Raw genomic sequence first — 23824 nt, forward strand, 5'->3', positions numbered from 1 at the left:
TTAAATATTGGACATCAAGAATTTAAAATACATCACTTCTACACCTGCATGAAAATGTGCATCCTAAATAGAAATAGCTACTAAATATTTACACAAATAAGACCCCCCAAGACATAGGAGCAGAATTAGGCCATTCAGCCCATCGAGTCTACTCCACCATTCCATCATGGCTGATCCCAGATCCCACTCAACCCCAAACACCTACCTTCTCACCATATCCTTTGATGTACTGACCTATCAGGAAACGATCAACTTCGGCCTTAAACATACACACACAGACTTGGCCTCCACTGCAGTCTGTGGCAGAGCATTCCACAGATTTACTACTCTCTGGCTAAAAGAATTCTCCTTACCTCTGTTCTAAAGAGTCACCCCTCAGATTTGAGGCTGTGCCTTCTAGTTCTGGATACCCCCACCATAGGAAATATTCTCACCACATTCGCCCTATCTAGTCCTTTCAACATTCAGTAAGTTTCAATGATATTCCAACACATTCTTCTAAATTCCAGTGATTACAGGCCTAAGTTTGCCAAACACTCCTCATATGTTAATCCCTTTATTCCCAGAATCATCCTTGGGAACCCCCTCAGGGTTCTCTCCAACGACAACATGCCCTTTCTGAGATATGGGGCCTAAAACTGTTGACAACACACTAAGTGCGGCCTGACTGGTGTCTTATCAAAGGTCAGCATTATCTCCTTGCTTTTACATTTTATTCCCCTTGAAATAAATGCCAACATTGCATTTGCCGCCTTTACCATAGACTCAACCTGTAAATTAACCTTCTAGGAGTCTTGCACAAGGACTCCCAAGTCCCTCTGTACCTCCAATGTTTGAACCTTCTCTCCATTTAGTTAATAGTGTGCACTATTGTTCCTTTTACCAAAATGCATTATCACACATTTCCGAACACAGTATTCCATCTGCCACTTTTCTACCCATTCTTCCACTTTGTCTAAGTCCTGCTGCAATCACATTACTTCCTCAGCACTACCTACTCCTCCACCTATCTTTGTATCATCTGCAAACTTTGCCACAAAGCCAACAATTCCATTATCTAAATCACTGACAAGCAATGTGAAAAGCAGTGGTCCCTATACTGCCCCTGAGGAACACCACCAGTCCCTGGCAGCCAACCAGAAAAGGCCCTTTGACTCCCACTCGCTGCCTCCTGCCTGTCAGGCATTCCGCTATCTTTCCTGTAACACCATAGGATTTTATCTTGTTAAGCAGCCTCATATGTGGTACCTTATTAAACATCTTCTGAAAATCCAAGTAGGTGACATCCACTGCCTCTACTTTGTCCACCATGCTTGTAACTTCCTTGAAGAACTCTTAACAGGTTTGCCAGGCAAAATGTCCCTTTACAGAAACCAGGCTGACTTTGACTTATTCTATCATTAGTCTCCCAGTACCTTGAAACCTCATCCTTAATAATAGACTCCAACACTTTCCCCAAACACTGAGGTGAGGTTAACTGGGCTCCAATTTCCTTTCATCTGCCATCCTCCCTTCTTAAAGGGTGAAATGGTGTTTGAAATCTTCTAGTCCTCTGGGACCATGCCAGAATCAAGTGATTCTTAAAAGATCATGACCGATCTCTTCAGCAACCTCTCTCAGGACTCTGGGATGTAGTTCATCTGGTCCAGGTGACTTATCCAACTTAAGAGCATTGAGTTTGCCTGACACATTTTCCTTTGTAATGGCAATGGTACATTCCTGTTCCCTGGCACTCACGGACCTCTGGCACACTGCTAGTGTCTTCCACAGTGAAGATAGATGCAAAGTACCCATTAAGTTCATCTGCCCTTTCTTTGTCCCCCAATACTACCTATCCAGCATCATTTTCCTGTGGTCCAATATCAACTCTCACCCCCTTTTTACTCTTAATATAACTGAATAAACTTTTGGTATCCTATAGTCATAGTCATACTTTATTGATCCCGAGGGAAATTGGGTTTTGTGACAGTTACACCATAAATAATTAAATAGTAATAAAACCATAAATAATTAAATAGTAAATTATGCCAGGAAATAAGTCCAGGACCAGCCTATTGGCTCAAGGTGTCTGACCCTCCAAGGGAGGAGTTGTAAAGTTTGATGGCCACAGGCAGGAATGACTTCCTATGACGCTCTGTGTTGTATCTCGGTAGAATGAGCCTCTAGCTGAATGTACTCCTGTGCCCAACCAGTACATTATGTAGTGGATGGGAGACATTGTCCAAGATGGCATGCAACTTGGAAAGCATCCTCTTTTCACACACCACCGTCAGAGAGTCCAGTTCCATCCCCACAACATCACCGGCCTTACGAATGAGTTTGTTGATTCTGTTGGTGTCTGCTACCCTCAACCTGCTGCCTCAGCACACAACAGCAAACATGATAGCACTGGCCACCACAGACATCCTACTTTATATTAAAGGCTAGTCTGCCATCATATTTAATCTTTTCCCTTCTTATAGCTTTTATAGTGCCTTTCGTTGGATTTTAAAAGCTTCCCAATCATCCAACTTCCCACTTACCTTTGCTACTTTATATGCCTTTTCCTTGGCTTCTATGCAATCCTTAACTTCCTTTATCAGCCATTGAATGCTACCCCTGCCATTTGAGAACTTTGTCCTCTGTGGGGCATACCTACCCTGAGCCTTGTGAACTAATCCCAGAAACTTCAGTCATCTCTGCTCTGCCGTCATTCCCGCCAGTATCTTGCTCCAATCCACCTGGGAAAGTTCTTCTCTCACGCTTCTGTAATTCCCTTTATTCCATTGCGATATTGATACCTGTGAGATATGCTTCTATCTCTCAAACAGCAGTATAAATTCGATCATATTATTATTATTGCCTCCTAAGGGTTCCTTTACATTAAGCTCCCTAAGAAGATCTAGGTTATTACACAATACCCAATCTAAGATTGCCTTTCCCCGAGTAGGCTCAAGCACAAGCTGCTCTAAAAGCCATCTCATAGGCATTCAACAAATTCGCTCTCTTGTGATCTGACACCAACCTGATTTTCCCATCCATTACAATTGTGTCATTACCCTTATTACATGCTTTTTCTGGTCCCCTTTGCAATCCCAACCACACATCTTGGCTACTATTTGGAGGCCTAAATATGATTCCCACAATGTTTTTTTTAAAACTTTGCTGTTTCTTAACTCCACCCACAAAGATTCAACATTCTCTGTCTGACCCTATGTCACCTCTTTCTAATGATGTAATTCCATCTCTTACCAACAGAGCCACACCACCACCAAGGGGTTCCTGCCTGTCTTCTTGATACAAAGTCTACCTTTTGATGTTTAGCTCACAACTATGGCCTTCTTTCAGCCACAACTCAGTGATGCCTACAACATCATACTGACAAATCTCTATCGTATCCACCTCCACCACTGTTGCTGGCAGCCCATTCCACACACTCACCACTGTCTACGTAAAAAACTTACCTCTGACATCTTCTCTGTACCCACTTCCAAGCACCTTAAAAATGTGCCCTCTCATGTTATCCATTTCAGCCCTGGGAAATAGCCTCTGACTATCCACACGATCAATGCCTCTCATCATCTTATATAGCTCTATCAGGTCAGCTCTCATCCTCCGTCACTCCGAGGAGAAAAGGCCAAGTTCACTCAACCTACTCTCATAAGGCATGCTCCCCAATCCAGGCAACATCCTTGTAAATCTTCTCAGCACCCTTGCTACAGTTTCCACATCCTTCCAGTAGTGAGGTGACCAGAAGTGAGCACAGTACTACAAGTGGAGTCTGACCAGGGTCCTATACAGCTTTAACATTACCCCTCGGCTCTTGAACTCAATCCCACAGTTGATAAAGTCCAATACGCCGTATGCCTTCTTAACCACAGAGTCAACCTGCACAGCAGCTTTGAGAGTCCTATGGACTCGGACTCCAAGATCCCTCTGATCCTTCACACTGCCATTAATACTATGTTCTGTCATCATATTTGACCTACCAAAATGAACCACCTCACACTTATCTGGGTTGAACTCCATCTGCCACTTCTCAGCCCAGTTTTGCATTCTATCAATGTCCTGCTGTAACCTCTGACCGCCCTCCACACTATCCACAACTCCCCCAACCTTTATGTCATCAGCAAATTTCCTAACCCATCCTTCCACTTCCTCAACCAGGACATTTATAAAAATCACGAAGAGCAGGGGTCCCAGAACAGATCCCTAAAAGCACACCATTAGTCACTAACCTCCATGCAGAATATACCCATCTACAACTACCTTCTGTGTACAAGCCAGTTCTGGATCCACAAGTAAGGCCCCCTTGGATCCCATGCCTTCTTACTTTCTCAATAAGCCTTGCACGGGGTACTTCATCAAATGCCTTGCTGAAATCCATATACACTACATCTACGGCTCTACCTTCATCAATGTGTTTAGTCACATCTTCAAAAAATTCAGTCAGGCTCGTAAGGCACGACCTGCCTTTGACAAAGCCATGCTGACTCTTCCTAATCATATTATGGCTCTCCAAATGTTTATAAATCCTGCCTCTCAGGATCTTTTCCATCAACTTACCAGCCACTGAAGTAAGGCTCACTGGTCTATAATTTCCTGCGCTATCTCTACTCCCTTTCTTGATTAAGGGAACAACATCTGCAACCCTCCAATCCTCTGGAACCTCTCCCATCCCCACTGATGATGCAAAGATCATTCCCAGAGGCTCAGCAATCTCCCTCGTTTCCCACAGTAGCCTGGGGTAGAGCTTGTCTGATCCTGGTGACTTATCCAACCCGATGCTTTCCAAAAGCTCCAGCAACATCCTCGTTTTTTAATGTCTATATGCTCAAGTTTTTCAATCCACTGTAATCCTCCAATCACCAAGTTCCTCTTCCGTAGTGAATACTGAAGCAAAGTATTCATTAAGTACCTGCACTATCTCTTCCAGCTTCACACACACTTTTCCACTGTCACACTTGATTGGTCCTATTCTCTCACGTCTTATCCTCTTGCTCTTCACATACTTGTAGAAAGCTTTGGGGTTTTGCTTTCCCTAATCCTGCTTGACAAGGCCTTCTCATGGCCCCTTCAGGCTCTCCTAATTTTATTCTTAAGCTCCTTCCTGCTAGCCTTATAATCTTCTAGATCTCTATCACTACCTAGTTTTTTGAGCCTTTCGTAAGTTTTTCTTTTCTTCTTGACTAGATTTTCAACTGCCTTTGTACACCATGGTTCCTGTACCCTGCCATCCTTTCCCTGTCTCACTGGAACGTACCTGTGCAGAACGCCATGCAAATATCCCCTGAACATTTGCCACATTTCTGCCATACATTTCCCTGAGAACATCTTTTGCCAATTTATGCTTCCAAGTTCTTGCCTGATAGCTTCATATTTTCCCTTACTCCAATTAAAGGCTTTCCTAACTTGTCTGTTCCTATCCCTCTCCAATGCTATGGTAAAGGGATAGAACTGTGATCACCATCTCCAAAATACTCTCCCACTGAGAGAACTGACACCTGACCAAGTTTATTTCCTAATACCAGATCAAGAACAGCCTCTTCTCATGTAGGCTTATCTACATATTGTGTCAGGGAACTTTCCTGAACACACTTAACAAACTCAACCTCATCTAATCCCCTTGATCTACAGAGATGCCAATCAATATTGGGGAAATTAAAATCACCCGTGACGACAACACTGTTATTACTGCACTGTTCCAGAATCTGTCTCCCTATCTGCTCCTCGATGTCCATGTTACTATTGGGTGGTCTATAAAAAACACGCAGTATAGTTTTGACCTCTTCCTGTTCTTTACTTCCACCCAGAGACTCAGTAGACCATCCCTCCATGACTTCCTCCTTTTCTGTAGCCGTGACACTATCTCTGATCAGTTGTGCCAAGCCCCCACTTCTTTTGCCCCCCTCCCTGTCCTCTCTGAAACATCTAAAGCCTGGCACTCCAAGTAGCTATTCTTGCCCCTGAGCCATCCAAGTCTCTATAATGGCTACAACATTATAGCTCCAAATACAAGATTAACCCCATCATCCCTGTCATCTCGTAAACCTCTTCTGGACACTCTCCAACATAAGCATATCTTTTTTCACATATGGGGCCCCAAATTCCTCATGATATCCAAATGTCCTCTAACGAATGACGTAAACCCTCAGCATTACATCCTTACTTTTATGTTTGTCTTCCCAAAATAAATGCTAACTTTGCATCTGTCTTTCATACTACTGACTCAACCAGCAAATTAACCTTTTGGGAATCTTGCACGCGGACTACAATGCCTTTTTGCACCTCTGATTTCTGAATTCTCTCCCCATTTAGAAAGCAGTCAACATCGTTATTCCTTCTAGCAAGGTGCATGACCACACACTCCCCTAAACTATATTATATCTGCCAATCTGAATGGGCGAAATTCCATAGAACAACTGGCTATAATGCATAGGTCGTCTGTACAACTTTGTTTAAGATGTCCAGAGTTGAGGGAAAGATTAATGTTTGCATAATAGATGATGAGAATAAAATCAGAAAGTAAATCTTTAATATGCTCATATTGTGACAAGAATACACATAAAATTAAGATGTTTGCTGGCCTGGGTGGCATCAGCAGTGGTCTGCCACCTGTCCTCAGGGGAAGGAGAGATGAGGAACAATGAAGCAGCATCTGGAGATGTGTAATGAAGGGACGGGAGAGAGAGCTGTCTGGAGCGGCTCCCCCTTTGAACCCTGAACTGTTTGAAGTGATGGACAGGTGATCTGGAGATGTGTAATGAAGGGACGGGAGAGAGAGCTGTCTGGAGCGGCTCCCCCTTTGAACCTTGAACTGTTTGAAGTGATGGACAGGCGATCTGGAGATGTGTAATGAAGGGACGGGAGAGAGAGCTGTCTGGAGCGGCTCCCCCTTTGAATCCTGAACTGTTTGAAGTGATGGACAGGCAATACCCCAGCAGGGGGATCAAAAGGGACAGGTTCGCTAAGGCAGGACACACTACACCCGAGGTAACGAGACCCTGGAAGCGGTGCGCCTCTCACGAGTCGGTGGGAAGTACCGGACAACGCACAGGGTGGAAAGGTACGATCAGCGGGAACCCGGTGTGTGTCCGCCCTTGCTTGGGTGCCGGGTTCACTGCAGAGGATCGATCGCATCTGGAGGAGGGGTCACAGTCGGTGACCTCAGGTGACATCACCAAGGACCTGCCCGTAAGCTGCTTGTGAGCAATTATCGCCGGTCTGTGAGTGGAAGCCGTTTCTGAATGATCAGTCGTTCCCGTTCTCTCTCCCCCCCCCCCACGTTGTCCATCGCCATGGCAACGATTACGGCGAACTGAACTACTAAATTGGACTGAACTTTGTGTCACTTCGAAATTGGTCATTTATTCCTAGACAATGATAGAGCTTGATTGATGCTGTTATCTTAATTCTGTGCACGTGTGTTTATCATTGCTGAACTGTTGCATTTATTATCCTTTCGATTACTGTGTTGCTTGTTTCTTTAATAAAACTTTCTTAGTTCTAGTAATCCAGACTCCAACTGAGTGATCCATTTCTGCTGGTTTGGCAACCCAGTTACGGGGTACGTAACAATATGAAGAGAAAATTAAGAGTATTTGAAAGAAATGAAGTCTGCTAAGAGAATTTAAGATTAGAGCTGAATGGCCAGAAGTAATTTTTCTTTCCATTTCAGTTCTCAAGTGGCTTTATCAAAGATGTAAGTAAAACATTTAAAGCATCATTTCGAACACATTGGTAATAAAATCAAAAATCATAAAAACAGCAAGTGAATCAGAGAAAGCAGGTATAATTACTTTACAGTGATTTCTTTGAGCTACAGATGTGTTAATAAAGCTTGAAAGCGAGAGAGCAGAACAAAATACATTGTATAAACATAAAGGTGTCATGTGTCTTATGATGCACTGAGTTTTGCCATTTTTCTAATTGCATATTGTGCACACAGACAAAAGACATCAGATATTATATACTTTCACATATTTAATAACTAATAATTATACCATCTCCATTTGAAAGCAAAAGACAAAACATAACCTGCTAAGTATTTCCAAACTTTAAAAAAAATCTAAGCAGACTGTCACACTGACATTGTATATCTGGTTAAGAGTGGTATTTCTATTCCTTAAGACTTCTACAGCTATGCCGTAGATATGCTGATCTATCTTTAGTGACTAGAGGGTACCATTTCCAGGGTGTGTTTATGATTATAGTTAAAATAAAGAGTCCAGCAGGTGAGCAAATTTGCAGATTTTTTTTTAGAAACTGCGCAACTCTCAAACTACGGTCATTATGACAACACTAGAACCTGAATCTATTTGAGGCTGTGCATCATTATTGAATTGAGTATAAAGTAGTTCTGCCCAAATGAGTTACTTGCCTAAACCATTGTATCAGCTTACAGTTTCTAAAGTGGTATTGCATGATTTGGAGCTTACCGTCTGTGCTTAGTTTAGCCAGCAGCTGTTGTGAAAATGCACATTTATGAACAAACTTACTCCAAAGTTGGGGTCGTGTTTAAAAGCATTTCAAAATTAGCAAGTCTACAAATACATGAGTCCTAAAATAATATTTCTGGAACTCTTATAAGTTAAACTATTATTGATATATCATGTTTAGAAAGATAATACATTTTTTTAAGTCCATGTTCATGGAAATAATTTATCAAGTGTATTTTAAAAACTCTTTGTGCAAATTACTCATGCACTCGTTTTGCAGAGGAGTTTTCGACAATCTTGACTTACTTCCACTCCAGCTTTCTAGGGCTGAGGTATTTGATGAAATCAGTGTGGGAATCACAAATTGTTCTATGGATGAGGTTGAGGCTGACGAGTGGTTAATTTGTGATGTAGTGGCATATTTGTTGTTCCTGCTGTAGACAGACCAGAACTTAGGATCACATTGGAGGGCAGGGATCACTGTTGTCTGTTAAACCGTGGGTTGTGTGCCAAGTCAAAGGTCTTGATCTTCTGTTATCCTTTTTTCTCTTAAAAGATCAAAAGTTGTGCTGGTACATTGAAAGTGATGGTGAATTTCATCATTGGTCTGCCTTTGATGAGAGATGGCTTTTGACATTTGGGAAGTAGTCCAAGTTTTCGAGCATCTAGTTCTGCACCATATAGATGCAGTACAGAGTGAGGTAGCAGAAGCATGTTTGTGCAGGACAAACATGCAGATATTAAACGCAAAGCATCAATCTTTTATGTTTCAATGAATGAATCAACAACTGCTTGGAGCTCAGCATTCAAGCTTGTATAAACAAGTTTTCGTGTCCATCTCTCTTTTAAATTAAAATACTACAAACTGAATTTTCTTTAACTATCTAATAACCCTCTCATCCTAGTAATTAACTCATAAACCTCTTCTGCACCTCTTCTGAAGGTGTTTGAAAAGATCCTGCACAGAAGTTGGTCAACAAGGTTAGAACACATGGATTTGAGGTTAATTTACTGGCATGGACTGGGAATTAGTTATCAGACTAAAAACAAATAGTGAGATTGAAGAGATAACTGTCAGAATGGCAAGCTGTAAGTTGCGGCATACCATAAAAATTGGTTCTTCATATTTTACATTAATGATTTTGTGGGCATTGTAAATGAGGCATGACTGTGAATACAGAGAGGATTTAAAGAGGCCAAACAGGACTAGTTAAGGGACAGATCACTATATTCGGAATATCCAGCTCCTGTTCTATGTGTTTGTAGACTCGACACTTAGTGAGCTGGTCCAGTAACATTTCCGGTGAACATTCATCCCTTGGATTTTTGAAGGTGACAAATTCAGCAATAGTAACATTGTTAAATGTCATAATCTTTGCTTGTTGGAGATATTCATTGCCTATCAGTTGAATCATGCAAATATTATTTGCTACTTAATCAGTCAAGGCTCATCTGCAAATATATAGGTCATTTATTGTATAATTTTTGCCAAGAACAATCATAATATTGGATAAACCATGATATAATGGTGATGATGATTACCTGATTATTATTATTTGCTTGTAGAACAAAACATTACATAATCAGCAACAACCTGGTGATTGTGTTCCAGCTGTAACTTATCTCCCCTTCTGCCTGACGACTCTAACCAGTGAACACATTTCCAACCAATTTCCACTGACTACATTTGTGGTCCAAGCCTAAGGTGCTTTTTTTTGTAGTCACGCAAAAGTAGAAATATCAGCAGAACAAAATAAAATCATCTTGAAATTCATTTACACCAAGGAAGGTGTTTTAATGGAGCAGTGTCTGAGGCATTTTTGAGGTGCAAACATGTTGCTGCAAAGCCCAATTTAAAATGGTGGGCAGGACAGCAGACCTTGCACATTAAATTCGCTGAAAGGTCCATCCTCAAAATGCTCTAGCACTGTAGACAAAGAAAGGTAAAACAGTTTACTGTTACAAGAAATGTTGGAGAGGGATCAAGGGAAGGTAGAAGTATAATCAAAGATAGGAAGGTGGAGATATGGGGATCTTAAGGACACTGCTGTGCCATTGGATGTTAGGCAGCGAGTTTTGCAGTTGAGTTGGGGAGCTGAATTTAAAGGAGAGCAAGTTCAAGGTCACAAGAGGGAAAGCTGCTATCAGAAAGTTTTAAAAACTTAAAAGGCATTTATTTGTAACTGATTTCAAGCATCAGAATTTACCAACTGTTACTTTTTAAGTTAATTTTCATTATAATGGACCTCAAATTTGTTGTCAAAGCCTGCTTTTGCAAAGTTGCTTACATTTCTAAACAGACACCTTACATTTAAGTGAGTATAGGTGCACATTCCTTTATCCAACATTCTGAAATCCAAAAAGCTCTGAAAACTGAAGTTTTCTTTCACACACAGCTGATGTCACTCAGGTGTGACGCAGAGGCTGCCAGATGTCAGTTATGGCTCAGCGCTTGTACTGGTTACATGTGCATTTGCAGTTCGCTGATATTTTGTGTTCATTTTTATGTGTTATTGAATGTTTTTGTTGGAAATAACATTTTTTCTTGTCATTATTCCCTAAACAATACAGTATAACAACTACTGACATAGCATTTACATTGTATTAGGTATTATAAGTAATCTAGAGATGATTTTAAGTATACAGGAGGATTTGCGTAGGCTTGGTGCGCCACCAGGTCCTAAAGTCCACCATACTGAGACCGGTTAAATAAGGGACTTGAGCATACATGTGTTTTGGTATTGGTGGGATGGGGGTCTGAAACCCGAAAAGTTCTTAATTCCAAAATGCAACTGGCTCCAAGGATTTCGGATAAGGGATTGTGGACCTGTACTGGTGGAATAGGGATGATATGTGCATTGTACTGTAAATCACTGCACATACATGAATCACCCCTGCTTTAGTACGCCATACATAAATCAACATGTTGGGATGTATGCAATAAACAGGATTAAATCCTGTTCTGCAGCTCATTTAAATATTGCCTGATGCACTAAAACACCTGAGCCAATTTATATATGACTTTTTTCCCTCTTTATGACAATGACATTAATGCAAATTATGCAACTGAAAAACAAGGAAACAACGACCACCCAGTCGTTCTGATATCCACCATCATGAAGCACTTTGAGAGGCTGGGCATGGCGCGCAGTAACTCCAGCCTCCTGAACAACTTTGACCCACTGCAATTCTGGTACTCATCTCCTGAGCATCTGGACAGTAAATACATCTACATTAGATGATTGTTTATTAATTACAGCTCCATCTTCAGTACTATAATTCCAAGAAAATTTATCACCTAACTCTGTGACTTGAGAGTCAATTTTCCTCTGTTCAACTGGATCTTTGACTTCCCAACCAACAGATTGAAATCTGTAGGGACAGGCAGAACACCTCCATCATGTGTATTCGGGACACTGTTGCTCCACAAGGTTGTGTCGTCAGACCCCTACTCTACTCCCTGAGCACTCACAACCACATGGTTAGATTCTGATCTAACTCCATCTACTTGTTTGCAGGTGATACCACTGTAATGGGTTGTACCTAAAATAACGAGTCTGTGTACAGGAAGGAACTAGAGATTAGTAATGTGGAGTCATGACAACAAACTTTCCCTCAGTGTTGGCAAAAGAGCTGGTCGCTTACTTTAGGAAGGGAGTAGTGCACATACTCCTGTCTTCATCAACACTACTAAAGTTGAGAAGGTTGAGAGCTTTAAGTTTCTTGGAGTGAACATCCCAATAGCATATCCTGGTCCAACCAAATCGACACTATAGCCAAGAAAGCTCACCAACAGCTCTACTTCCTCAAGAGTCTCAAGAAATCTGGTATGTCCCTATCGACCCTTGTAAAAAGACCAAACTTGTATTTGCCTCTTGAATTACTTGTTGTATGTGGTGCTTATTTACATAGGGTTGCTGGCTAGGTTTATTAATGAAAGGAAATCTGATTTTACTGTTTGAAATATTTCACTTATATTACTGTTTTTATCATAATTTTTAAATCAGTTTTTAAAATTTGTTTAAAAAAACTAAACTATTTAGACAACTCACCCAAAATGCTGGAGGAACTCAGTCCTGAAGAAGGTTCTTGGCCCGAAACATTGAGTTTATTCATTTCTGTCTGGCCTGCTGAGTTCCTCCAGCATTTTGTGTATGTTGCTTAGATTTCCAGCATCTGCAGGTTCTCTCTTGTTTGTGATTAAACTATTTAAAAACTTTCTTGGGTGTACAGGATCAGCTAATTAGTCCTCTATATCCAGAAAAGGGAAGCAGGTGCAGGCAGTTGGGTTATATTCTGGGCAGTAGGCTAGATTTAGCAAAGTCCAGACCCCTGAGCCAATAACTATAATATTTATATCTTGTTCAATTGAATGCTGATAAAAAAACAGAAAAATTAAAAAACAGCTAAAATACCTATAACAATTGTCTAATTCTATTGTCTATGTATTACTGATACAAGTTACAATATGCTTTTCAAGGAGTGGATTTGTAGAGATCCAAGTAAATTGAATGAACCCTTACTTCTGCTCAGGATGGGAGTTTTCCTCTTTATTTGAGATTTCAAGTGAAACAGTAGGATTACCTGGATGCACTTTGCCCAATTCAGTATTTGATTCTGGGTTCAGAGCCCAATGAAGTTGTCGTCGAAATTCACCTCTATCTTCAGTATGGATCAATTCAAATACACTTTGATGGATGATATCAGACTAAGGACAGAAAACAAACACAACATTTGAATTCAACTTTATCACTCCTGTTCAACACTTTTCAGTCCTGACCAAATAATTCTAATGGAGCTAACTTAAGCATTTAAGGTGAGCGTGATAAAAGTTAGTAGAACAATTCATTACATAAAAACCGACACAAACATAATGTTTACAGATAACAATATATAATGCCACCTTAGCCTTTAAAAAGAATTAAAACTGAAAATATTTTTAATTGACAGACCTCACAAGATTTCCCTTCTATTCCCTTTGCAAGCCAGTCAATTTAAATCACTACTACCCATGGATGAAATATCAATTTTAAACATGGTGAACAATTTTAGAAAACTAAAACTCATTTGCTAGATTCCAATGTTACTGCAACATAATTCACACACAATCAAGTCAGAAGCACTTTAAAAGGCATTACTATTTACTATCAATTGCAGTTATATAGGGATTAAACAATCATTTATCATTCAGGAAGAAAAGTTTTAACTGTATTTTTCTTCATAAAATACAATCACCAAGTTGATTCTACTTTGCTTACAGCTCATAACTAGAAATTCTGAGAAAAATATACAGTTATGTGGCTGTGTTCAGTGGTTTACTTTTGGTAAACCACTGAGTCTCTTGAGCATCCGGATACTAATCTATTCAATGAAAGCTGGTTATAAACTATAAGCCATTGAACGATTTTAACATACTGTACCCATACTGTAGGTCAATGTTGCTCATCACTTCCTGTCAATGACCTTATGCACAGACACTGTTGTGCCTAGCAGCACTTTATGGATATACAATCAATCTATCTACATATAAGCTATCTTATGTATTTATATTTATTGTGTTGTTTTGTATTATTATTGTGTATTTATCTTATTGTTCCTTTTTGTGCTGTGTCAAATCCAGAGTAACAATTATTTCATTCTCCTTAACACTGGTGTACTGGAATTGACATTAGGAGTCTTGATTGCTTTAGGAGTTTAGGGAGATCTGGTATGTCACCAAAAATACTTGCAAATTTCTACAGATGTACCATGGAGAGCGTTCTAACTGGCTGCCTCACCATCTGGTATGGGAGGGCAGGGCTATTGCACGGAATCAAAATAAGCTACAGAAACTTTCAAACTTAGTCAGTTCCATCATGGGCACTAGCCTCCACTGTATCCAGGACATCTTCAAGGAGCAATGCCTCAAAAAGGCAGCATCCATCATTAAGGATCCCCATCACCCAGGATATGCCTTGTTCTCATTATTACCACCAGGAAAGAGGTCAGAAACCTGAAGGCACCAATTCAACAATTTTCGAATGGGCATTGAACCCATGAACTCTACCTCACTACTTTTTTATTTCTATTTTTGCACTACTCATTTAAGTTGACTATTTAATATAGATACTTATTGTAATTCACATTTTTTTCCATTACTATGTATTGCACACTACTGCTGCTGCAAAGACAACAAATTTCACAACGTGCCAGTGATATTAAACCTAATTCTGATTGTGACAATCTTGAACCCTCATGCATGTCAGCACCATGCAAACATAAACACCATACTTGGAAGTAGGTACAGAGAAGATGTCAGGGGTATTTTTTTTTTTTACACAGAGAGTGACGAGTGTGTGGAATGGGTTGCTGGTGACGGTGGTGGAGGCCGATACAATAAGGTCTTTTAAGAGACTCCTGGATAGGTATATGGAGATTAGAAAAATAGAGGGCTATGGGTAACCCTAGGTAATTTCTCAGGTAAGGACATGTTCGGCACAGCTTTGTGGGCCGAAGGGCTTGTATTGTGCTGTAGGTTTTCTATGTTTCTATAAACTGTATTTAAATTACAGTGAAAGCTTGGTTACACTTAACATTATTAGTTCAAAGAAAATATAACAAATAGTTCACTTAAGTTAATGATAGATGGCATTAATGAAGTAGTGTCTGGATTAGACTACTCATATGCCTGGAATTTAGAATTTACCCATTTCTAGTGTGCTAAATAGAAGCTGTATGTGGTACCAAATCAAATCTGAAATATCCAAAAAGTGCAAAATTAGAATATTATTGCACAGAGACAGTGTTATTATTTTTAAGGGCATTAAAATTGACCTAAGGGATTCAGCAGGGAATTACGGTGGAAAGCGGTAGATAGGAAGGAGAAAAAAAAGAGGGAGGTTGGAGACAGATAAGAGCATGTCACCAGGTAAATGATGGCAATGCCAACCTAGACCAATGGCCAATGATATTCTTTGATCATAGATACCATCTGGCACCAATGATTGGCGAGCAGCTATCAGAGCTACCGCAGGGCACCAAGAAAGTTGATGAGCACAGAGAATTGGGGTCCAAGTCCACGGTTACCAGAAAGTGATGAAAAAGCCAAAATTGCACATTTACCATCATAGATAAAGGGATGGAAAACTAGAAATAAGACTTTAGGTGGGAACTTTGAAGAACATTGGTTATGCCACACTTGGAATTCTGTACACAGTTCTCATCAGCACCCTTGGAATTGTATACCTATACTAGAGAGACTGCAGAGAAGATTCACCTTTAGCTTTGGGGAGAGACTGAATAGGTTATGCTTAATTTCCCTGAAGTAAAAAAAAACTGAGGGATGGCCCTGAGAGAAGCATACAAAATTATGAGGGAGTAGACAGACAAGATCTTACTTCTCCCAAGGCAGCAGCACCAATAAAAGAAGAACATAATTTAAGATCAGAAGGAGCTTTAAAGGGGATCTAAGCGTTTGATATCTGAAATGCACTGCCAGATCAAATGCAATTACTATGTTTAAGATGCATTTATACTACACTTAAATAGGCAAGGCATAGGAAGATATGGACCTAATGTGGGCAAAAAGATCAACATATATATGGTTGGGCTGAAGGGCCCATTTGTGTGCATTACAATTCTATGACTCTGAGTAAGGGACTGTGAATATAATTATAACAGTGATTATATCAAAGTAATATTATTCCTGAGGTGCCCTTTGACTCATGCTTGGTACATTCATTCTATTGCCAGTTAATTGCAAAGGTCTAATTTCTGTTGTTAAATAATTAAACCAGCTAACCACACTAATAACATCAGCACACGCAAGCACCACAAATGGTAAATTGTTCAACGTCATAGTGTAAATCAGGGCAGGAAGTGACTAGTCCAATTTCCTGATGGTAGGACTTCTGCCGGAAATGATCACAAAGAGTTCAAAACAATAAGTTTTGCTTTTTAGGCATGACTTATACAGAAGACAGAATAACTGGATTCAATTTCTAGAGCAGCATACTGTCATGTGTGAAGCCAAGCAGAGCTGCAGAATGGATGATGGTAATGAGAAAGATAACAAAAGACAATGGAGAAACATTCAAAATGCTAATAAGGCTAATAAGAGAGAAGAGAGAGATTAAGCAGAAAGAGACACAATTCAGATGTTGGCGTCTGCCACAGACCGTTTGCTTTGAACCTGAACTGTTTGAAGTTTGATGGACAGGTGATACCCCAACAGGGGGGATAAAAATAGCGGGTTTGCTAAGGCACCACACACGCCACAAGACCCTGGAAAGAGCAGTGTGCCCCACAAGTTGGTGGGAGTTTGGAGGAACGGTTCGCGGGAATCGGTCAGAGGCTCACAAGGGGTAAAGGTATGATCGGTGGGAACCTGGTGTGTGTCCACCCTTGCCTGGGTGCCAGGTTCACCATGGAAGAACGATCGCATCCGGAATGGAGGGGTCACAGTTGGTGACCACAGCTGGATCAGAAGGCGTCGAAAGGTTTGCCTGAAACCAACTGCATCTCTCACTCTCTCTCTCTCTCCAACGGTACAACGACAGCGATTACTTCGAACTGCACTAGACTGAACTGAACTCTGCTTCACCCTAAGACTGGTCTTTTTACCCCTAGACTGCGATAGAGCTTGGTTGATTCCTATTACCCTATTTCTGTGTATATGTGTATACTATCATTGCTAACCTGTTACATTTATATCCTTGCGGTTAGTGTACTGTATTATTTATTTCTTTAATAAAACTTTCTTAGTTCCTAGTAATCACAGACTCCAACGAGTGTTCCACTTCTGCTGGTTTGACAACCCAGTTACAGGGTACGTAACATAAGTGGGGATCTCATCCGGGATTTTGAATGCCAAAATTGGGACTGGGTAAATTGATTGGGTTAAATCCCCAAAAAAAAGGGCAAACAGCAGAAATGGATATTGAGGAATTTCTAAAGGCGCCAAACTTGGAGGCATTAAAGGATGCCAAGAAATCAAAATTGGCGACTGTTGCAAAATGGTTGAACCTTTTTAAGGGGAAGCAGACAATGAGAGCGGAGATGCACAGAGCTATCATTGAGCATTATGTATCTAAAGGTGTGTTTCCCCACGGGGAGCTGGAGGTGGTGTCTATGAGCAAACCTGGTGCGGAGGCGGTGCAGCTGCAGATGGAAAAATTAAAGCTCGAGCATGAGTTCTGAGTAAAGCAGCTAGAGTGAGAAGAGAGAGAAAGGCAGCTAGAACGGGAAGAGAGAGAGAAGCAGAAGGAAAGTGCGTTTGAGCTGGAGAAGTTAAGGATAGCGCTCGAGAGGGGCTAAATGCCAGACCAATGTGGAGGGTTCAGGGCAACCCAGGAGGTTAGGTTGGTTCCCCCATTTGAGGAGGCCGATGTTGATCGGTACTTTCTACATTTTGAAAAAGTTGCTGCAAGTCAGGACTGGCCGAGGGATAAGTGGGCTGTTTTACACCAGAGCGTGCTTAAGGGGAAGGCTCAGCAAGCTTACTCAGCGTTGTCAGCAGAAGATGCCCAGAGGTATGATGTGGTGAAAGAGGCTATACTCAGGATGTATGAGTTGGTCCCAGAGGCATACCGGCAAAGGTTCCGGAATGTGAAGAAGCAGTGGGCCGCATGTATTTAGAGTTTGCTCATGAGATGCAGATGTATTGTGAGCGTTGGTGCGCCTCGAAAGGGGTCACTGGAGATTATGACAAACTGCTACAGCTAATACTGACTGAGCAATTTAAAGGTTGTGTCCCTGAAAGTATGAGGCCCTATCTAGATGAGAAAGAGGCAGAAACCTTAGCCGCAACTGCTAAGTTAGCGGATCAGTACGCATTAATACACAAAGCAAAGTTTACCCCGAGTAAGAGCTACCAGAAGGGTAGTCGAGAGGGTGGAGAAAGTCCACCAGAAAAGCCAGAAAGTAAGCCAGGGACTAGTGAGAAGGATAAGGAAGTCAGGAAGTAGTTTGGTAGGAAGTCTCCTGGGGTCATATGCTATAATTGTGGGAAAGCTGGTCACATTGCGTCCACGTGTCTTGCCCCAAGGGAGACAGGGAAAGGAAAAACGACGACTCCGACTGGCTGTATTGAGCCGGTAAACAAACCGCTAGGGGAGAAGAGGACTGATAGAGTTCAGGAAGGGCGCGAGAAGTTTACTTCGGCCGAATTGGTGTCGGTGAAGGAGGGGTCAACTCCAGTTCCAGTACGGATCTGGAGAGAAACTGGGGCTTGTCAGTCACTGATCTTAAGGAGGATGTTAGAATTTAGTGCAGAGACCGAGACTGGGGAGGTCAGTGTGATAAAAGGCATTGGGAAAGGGACTGGAGCAGTACCTTTGCACCAGATATACCTGAAAAGTGACTTGGTCTCCGGACCGGTCATGATAGGGGTGAGGCCTGAATTACCGATGGAAGGCGTGGAGGTCTTACTCGGTAACGACCTTGCAGGTGGAGATGTGTACCCAGCAGTAAAGCCGACGAGCAAGCCTGCCAGGGCTGAGGACCCGCCCATGGACTTACAGGTTTATCCCGTTTGCGCAGTAACTTGATGCATGTTGGGAAAGGCTGCCGAAGCGAATGTGCATTTAGCTGAGACGTTTTTACCAGCCTTGTACCAGGAGGGGTTAGAAAGTGAGAAGAAGGAGCATAGTGGAGCAGAAGGAAGTGAGGGAGTTGAGGTAGATTTATCATTAGTGAGGAAGGAATTTATACAGGCACAGGAACGAGACGAGGAGCTGATGGTTTTGACGAAGACAGCTCTCTCTGAAGCAGAAATAAAAAGGGAACCAGTGGGCTATTATGTGAAGGAGGGAGTACTGATGAGGAAGTGGAGACCAAGTACAGTGCCCCGAGAACAAGTGTTTCAAGTGGGCGATAGGGTCTTAGTTCTGTTTCCAGCGGTAACCAACTCCCTCCAGGCCAGATTCCACGGTCTGTACAAAGTGATTAAATAAGGTAGACTCTTTGAATTATGTTATTGAAACGCCGGACAGACGTAAGCTGACACAATTAGTGCATATTAATATGTTAAAAGCTTACCACGATAAGAAAGCAGATCTAGTCGGTGTTGTCACAAAAATAAATGAGGCTGGGGTGCCAAATGATAAGGGGAAAACCCATCTTGAAAAGGTAAATATGGTGCCGACCAGATTGGAGAACTTTATTGCTTTGGACAACTTTGCTGATAAGGTCTCTCACTTAACCCCTGAACAGAGTGAGCCGCTGATAAAGCTAATTAACTGGCATGCAGGTGTATGTCCGGATGTCCCGAGGCGATGCAAGGGGACGGTATGTGATGTTATTGTTACATCAGATCAGCCTATTAAGCAACACCCCTATAGGATGAACCTGGAGAAGGGCAAGCTAGTGGAGAAAGGAATTGAACACAGGCTAGCCACAGGTATTATTAGGCCATCCAAATCGGAATGGGCCTCTCCCTGTGTGGTTGTCTCGAAACCCGATGGGAGCATACGATTCTGTACAGATTACAGAAAGGTGAACGCCATCACAGAAACTGATGCTTACCCCATCCCAAGGATAGATGATTGCATCGATAAAGTGGGGAGAGCTAAGTACATCACAAAGATCGATTTGCTGATCAGTGTGTTCCTTTAACCAACCGGGGTACAGAAATCTCAGCATTTGTCACTCCATCCGGGTTATACGAGTATAATGTTTTACTTTTTGGCATGAAAAACGCCCCAGGGACCTTCCAAAGGATGATTAATTCAGTGATAAAAAGGTTAAAGGACGCAGAAGCTTATATTGATGATTTAGTGGTCTGGAGTGACACGTAGGAGGAGCAGGTTGTGGCAGTAGAGGAACTGTTTAAACGGCTGTCTGAAGCCTACCTGACAGTGAACCTTGCGAAAAGTGAGTTCGGCCACGTTAAGGTCACATATCTGGGGTATGTGGTAGGACAGGGGCAGCTGGCACCGATGCAGGCTATCTTGGAAGTTCCCATCCCGACGGACAAGAGGGCCCTGAGAAGGTTTTTGGCGATGGTGGGGTACTATCGGAAGTTTTGCAAAAACTTTGCGGATATTACCCTCCCTCTTACTAAGCTCTGGCCGAAGAATGAGAAGTTTGTGTGGAACGACCTTTGTCAACAAGCCTTCGAGAGTCTGAAGGCGATTCTGTGTCACCACCCTGTATTGAATGTGCCTGACTTTTCAAAACCCTTCTCCTTAGCAACAGATGCCAGCGATGAAGCGGCAGGGGTGGTGCTGTTGCAGACAGACAAAGAGGGAATTGAACACCCAGTGGCTTATTTTTCTAAAGAGTTTAATGTCCATCAGAGAAATTATTCACTGTGGAGAAGGAATTACTGGCAATCATTCCGGCATCACAACATTTTGAGGTTTATATTTGTCCGGCACGGAAACCACTGATAATTTAAACTGATCACAACCCATTAGTGTTTTTGGCCACAATAAAGGATAAAAACAAATGCTTGTTAAGCTGGAGCCTGGTATTACAGGAATTTGATATAAAGATAAAACATATAAAAGGAACCGACAATGTGATTGCTGATTGTCCGTCCAGGTGTTAAAACTCAAAGTTCTCTGTATTAGCCGAATAGCTGATGACTACCTGTATATTAGTGTGTATCTTATAATGTGCATTCATGCCCAAAATTTTTACCCCAGTAAAAATCCTTTTAAGGGTGGGGGTGTAATATGTGAAGCCAAGCAGAGCTGCAGAACGGATGATGCTAATGAGAGATAACGAAAGACAATGGAGAAACATTCAAAATGCTAATAAGGCTAATAAGAGAGAAGAGAGAGATTAAGGAGAAAGAGACACAATTCAGATGTTGGCGTATGCCACAGACCGTTTGTTTTGAACCTGAACTGTTTGAAGTTTGATGGACAGGTGATACCCCATCAGGGGGGATAAAAGTAGCGGGTTTGCTAAGGCAGGACACACGCCACGAGACCCTGGAAAGAGCAGTGTGCTCCACAAGTTGGTGGGAGTTTGGAGGACCGGTTCGCGGGAATTGGTCAGAGGCTCACAGGGGGTAAAGGTACGATTGGTGGGAACCTGGTGTGTGTCCGCCCTTGCCTGGGTGCCGGGTTCACCACGGAAGAACGATCGCATCCGGAACGGAGGGGTCACAGTCGGTGACCACAGCTGGATCAGAAGGCAGCGAAAGGTTTGCCTGAAACCAACTGCATCTCTCACTCTCTCCCACGGTACAACAACAGCGATTACTTCGAACTGCACTAGACTGAACTGAACTCTGCTTCACCTTAACACTGATCATTTTACCCCTAGACTGCCATTTATATCCATGAAAATCCTGCCATTTATATCCTCGCGGTTAGTGTACTGTACTACTTATTTCTTTAATAAAACTTTCTTAGTTCCTAGTAATCACAGACTGCAACGAGTGTTCCATTTCTGCTGGTTTGGCAACCCAGTTATGGGGTACCTAACAATACAAAAACTCAGCAGGCAGGCAACATCAATGGAAAAGAGTTAACAGTCAACATTTTGGCCCAAAACATTGACCGTTTACTCCTTTCCATGGATGCTGCATGGCCTGCTGAGTTTCTTCAGCACTTTGTTTGCATTTTCATTGGATTTTCTTGTTTTGTGGTTCAATTTCTAGACACTAATTCCTTAGGGTGACATCCATTTGATTGTGATTTATCATTAATCAACACAACATATGATTAAAGCAACTGACTACTAAAAACTCCAAGAGCTGCTGCTAAAAGGGCTGAAGTGTTGAAAAATATTCACGCACTGCAGTTCTGCTTCAGTAACATTCTTCGTCTTCACAATTTTAATAAAGGGAACAAGTTGTATTTGTTTGATGACAGAATAAAGATAAAGGGAAAAACAATAAGAAGCAAGACTAAAATGACTAAAGCAACTAGAAATAGAAGTACAACAATGGAAAATTCCCTTGGAAGGTTGACCATTCATCAATCCCTCTGATGAAGGATCATCAAACTACAACAGTAGTTACTTTTTCATTCATAGTTGATATCTGAGCTGCTGAGTAACCATCAACCATCAGGCTTCTGAACCAAAGAGATAACTTCATTCATCACTGAAACGTTCCCACAACCGGTGGACTCACTTTCAAGGACTCTTTGTCTCATGCTCTCAATATTTATTATTATTATATCTTTCTTTTATTGTCAATTTGTCGTCCTTTACACACTAGTTGAACACCCAAATTGATGCAGTCTCTCATTGATTCTGTTATAGTTATTATTCTATGGATTTATTGAGAATGCCCAAAAAGAAAATTACGTTGTATATGGTGACATATATGTACTTTGATAATAAACTTACTTCAAACTTTCAGTATTGCCACCATTCGCTTTAGTTTAAAATTCAAAGATGGTTCAAAGAGAGAAGTGGGGATTGAATGCTCATTAATAGCTCCAAAGTGATGGCTTCAACATTCATTTCTTCAACTTCCAGTAATTTCTCTCTATTTCCTTCGCTCAGACAATGACATATTCAATTAGATGCCACTGGAAGGCTGGTTCACAGACAGCCATAACTCAGTTTTTGGTAGACTGGTGTCAAGAGTCCAATGGCATGGAGTGCAAGCAACTCGGTATCCTTCACTGCAACAGCCTTCCTCCACTCTCACTGCCATTGTGATGTGTCGTCATCTTCTGCAGTTCCACCGCTGAGATCTTGGTTGGATTGTACTTTATCTGAAACCTCCCTCTTGAACTTACTGCCATGGGTGAACCTACCTCAGTGGGAACTCTACAGGGAGCTAAACTCCAGCCAGCATTGCTTTTGGGATCTCAGAAACTCACAGACCTCACACTTTGTGATGTGAATATCACAAGGGCCATGATTGGCACAGATGACCGCTGAACCTGTTTGCTCTACCTTGTCCAACAGCCTCATGAAAAAGAGGAGGGTTCATAAGAAGACTAGGCCAAGAATAAAACTTGCGAGCCTGCTTGGCACTGCCACTTAATAACACCTTCAGGCATCATTTGGGGTAAAACCTCCAAACGAATATACACCACCATTCTATCATATATTATCAAGCTAACTTAACCTGATAGCAGAGTAGAAGCTTACACCAATCATCCTCAAACATGCAAGAACTTTACCGTAGGCATATTGTTTTAAAACATCAAAACGCTATGCCATTTTATGCTACTATTTTAATAATTAAATTCAAGATAACAGACTGGTCTGTTTTGCCTGAAATGGTGACAATTAGAAGTAAATGAATAACCATATTTTGGAATTTTTTCATGGTGTTGTAATTGTTGATTTTCACTCAATTTCAGGGTTTAATATTATGGCAAAGTAAACGGCAAAGATTAGAATAACTGGAGCAATGGCCATTCTTCTTTATGCATTACATACTCTTACATATCCAAAGGACAGATGGCAAATCACCTGCAGAGTATGTCAATCCCACAATACCAAAATCAACC

The 23824-nt window shown here is 41.5% G+C and overlaps 1 protein-coding gene across 1 annotated transcript in view; it reads right to left on the reverse strand.

Annotated features, from left to right (window-relative positions):
- The window catches only part of LOC140195290 (aryl hydrocarbon receptor-like), a 219428-nt gene that overhangs the window by 42612 nt on the left and 152992 nt on the right, over positions 1-23824 (reverse strand). The window contains exon 5 of the mRNA XM_072253377.1: positions 13002-13125. Within this exon, the coding sequence (XP_072109478.1) occupies positions 13002-13125 (124 nt within the window). The remainder of the gene's footprint in view (positions 1-13001; positions 13126-23824) is intronic.

The sequence above is a fragment of the Mobula birostris genome, chromosome 3, assembly GCF_030028105.1.
Source record: "Mobula birostris isolate sMobBir1 chromosome 3, sMobBir1.hap1, whole genome shotgun sequence".
NCBI classification, from domain to species: domain Eukaryota; kingdom Metazoa; phylum Chordata; class Chondrichthyes; order Myliobatiformes; family Myliobatidae; genus Mobula; species Mobula birostris.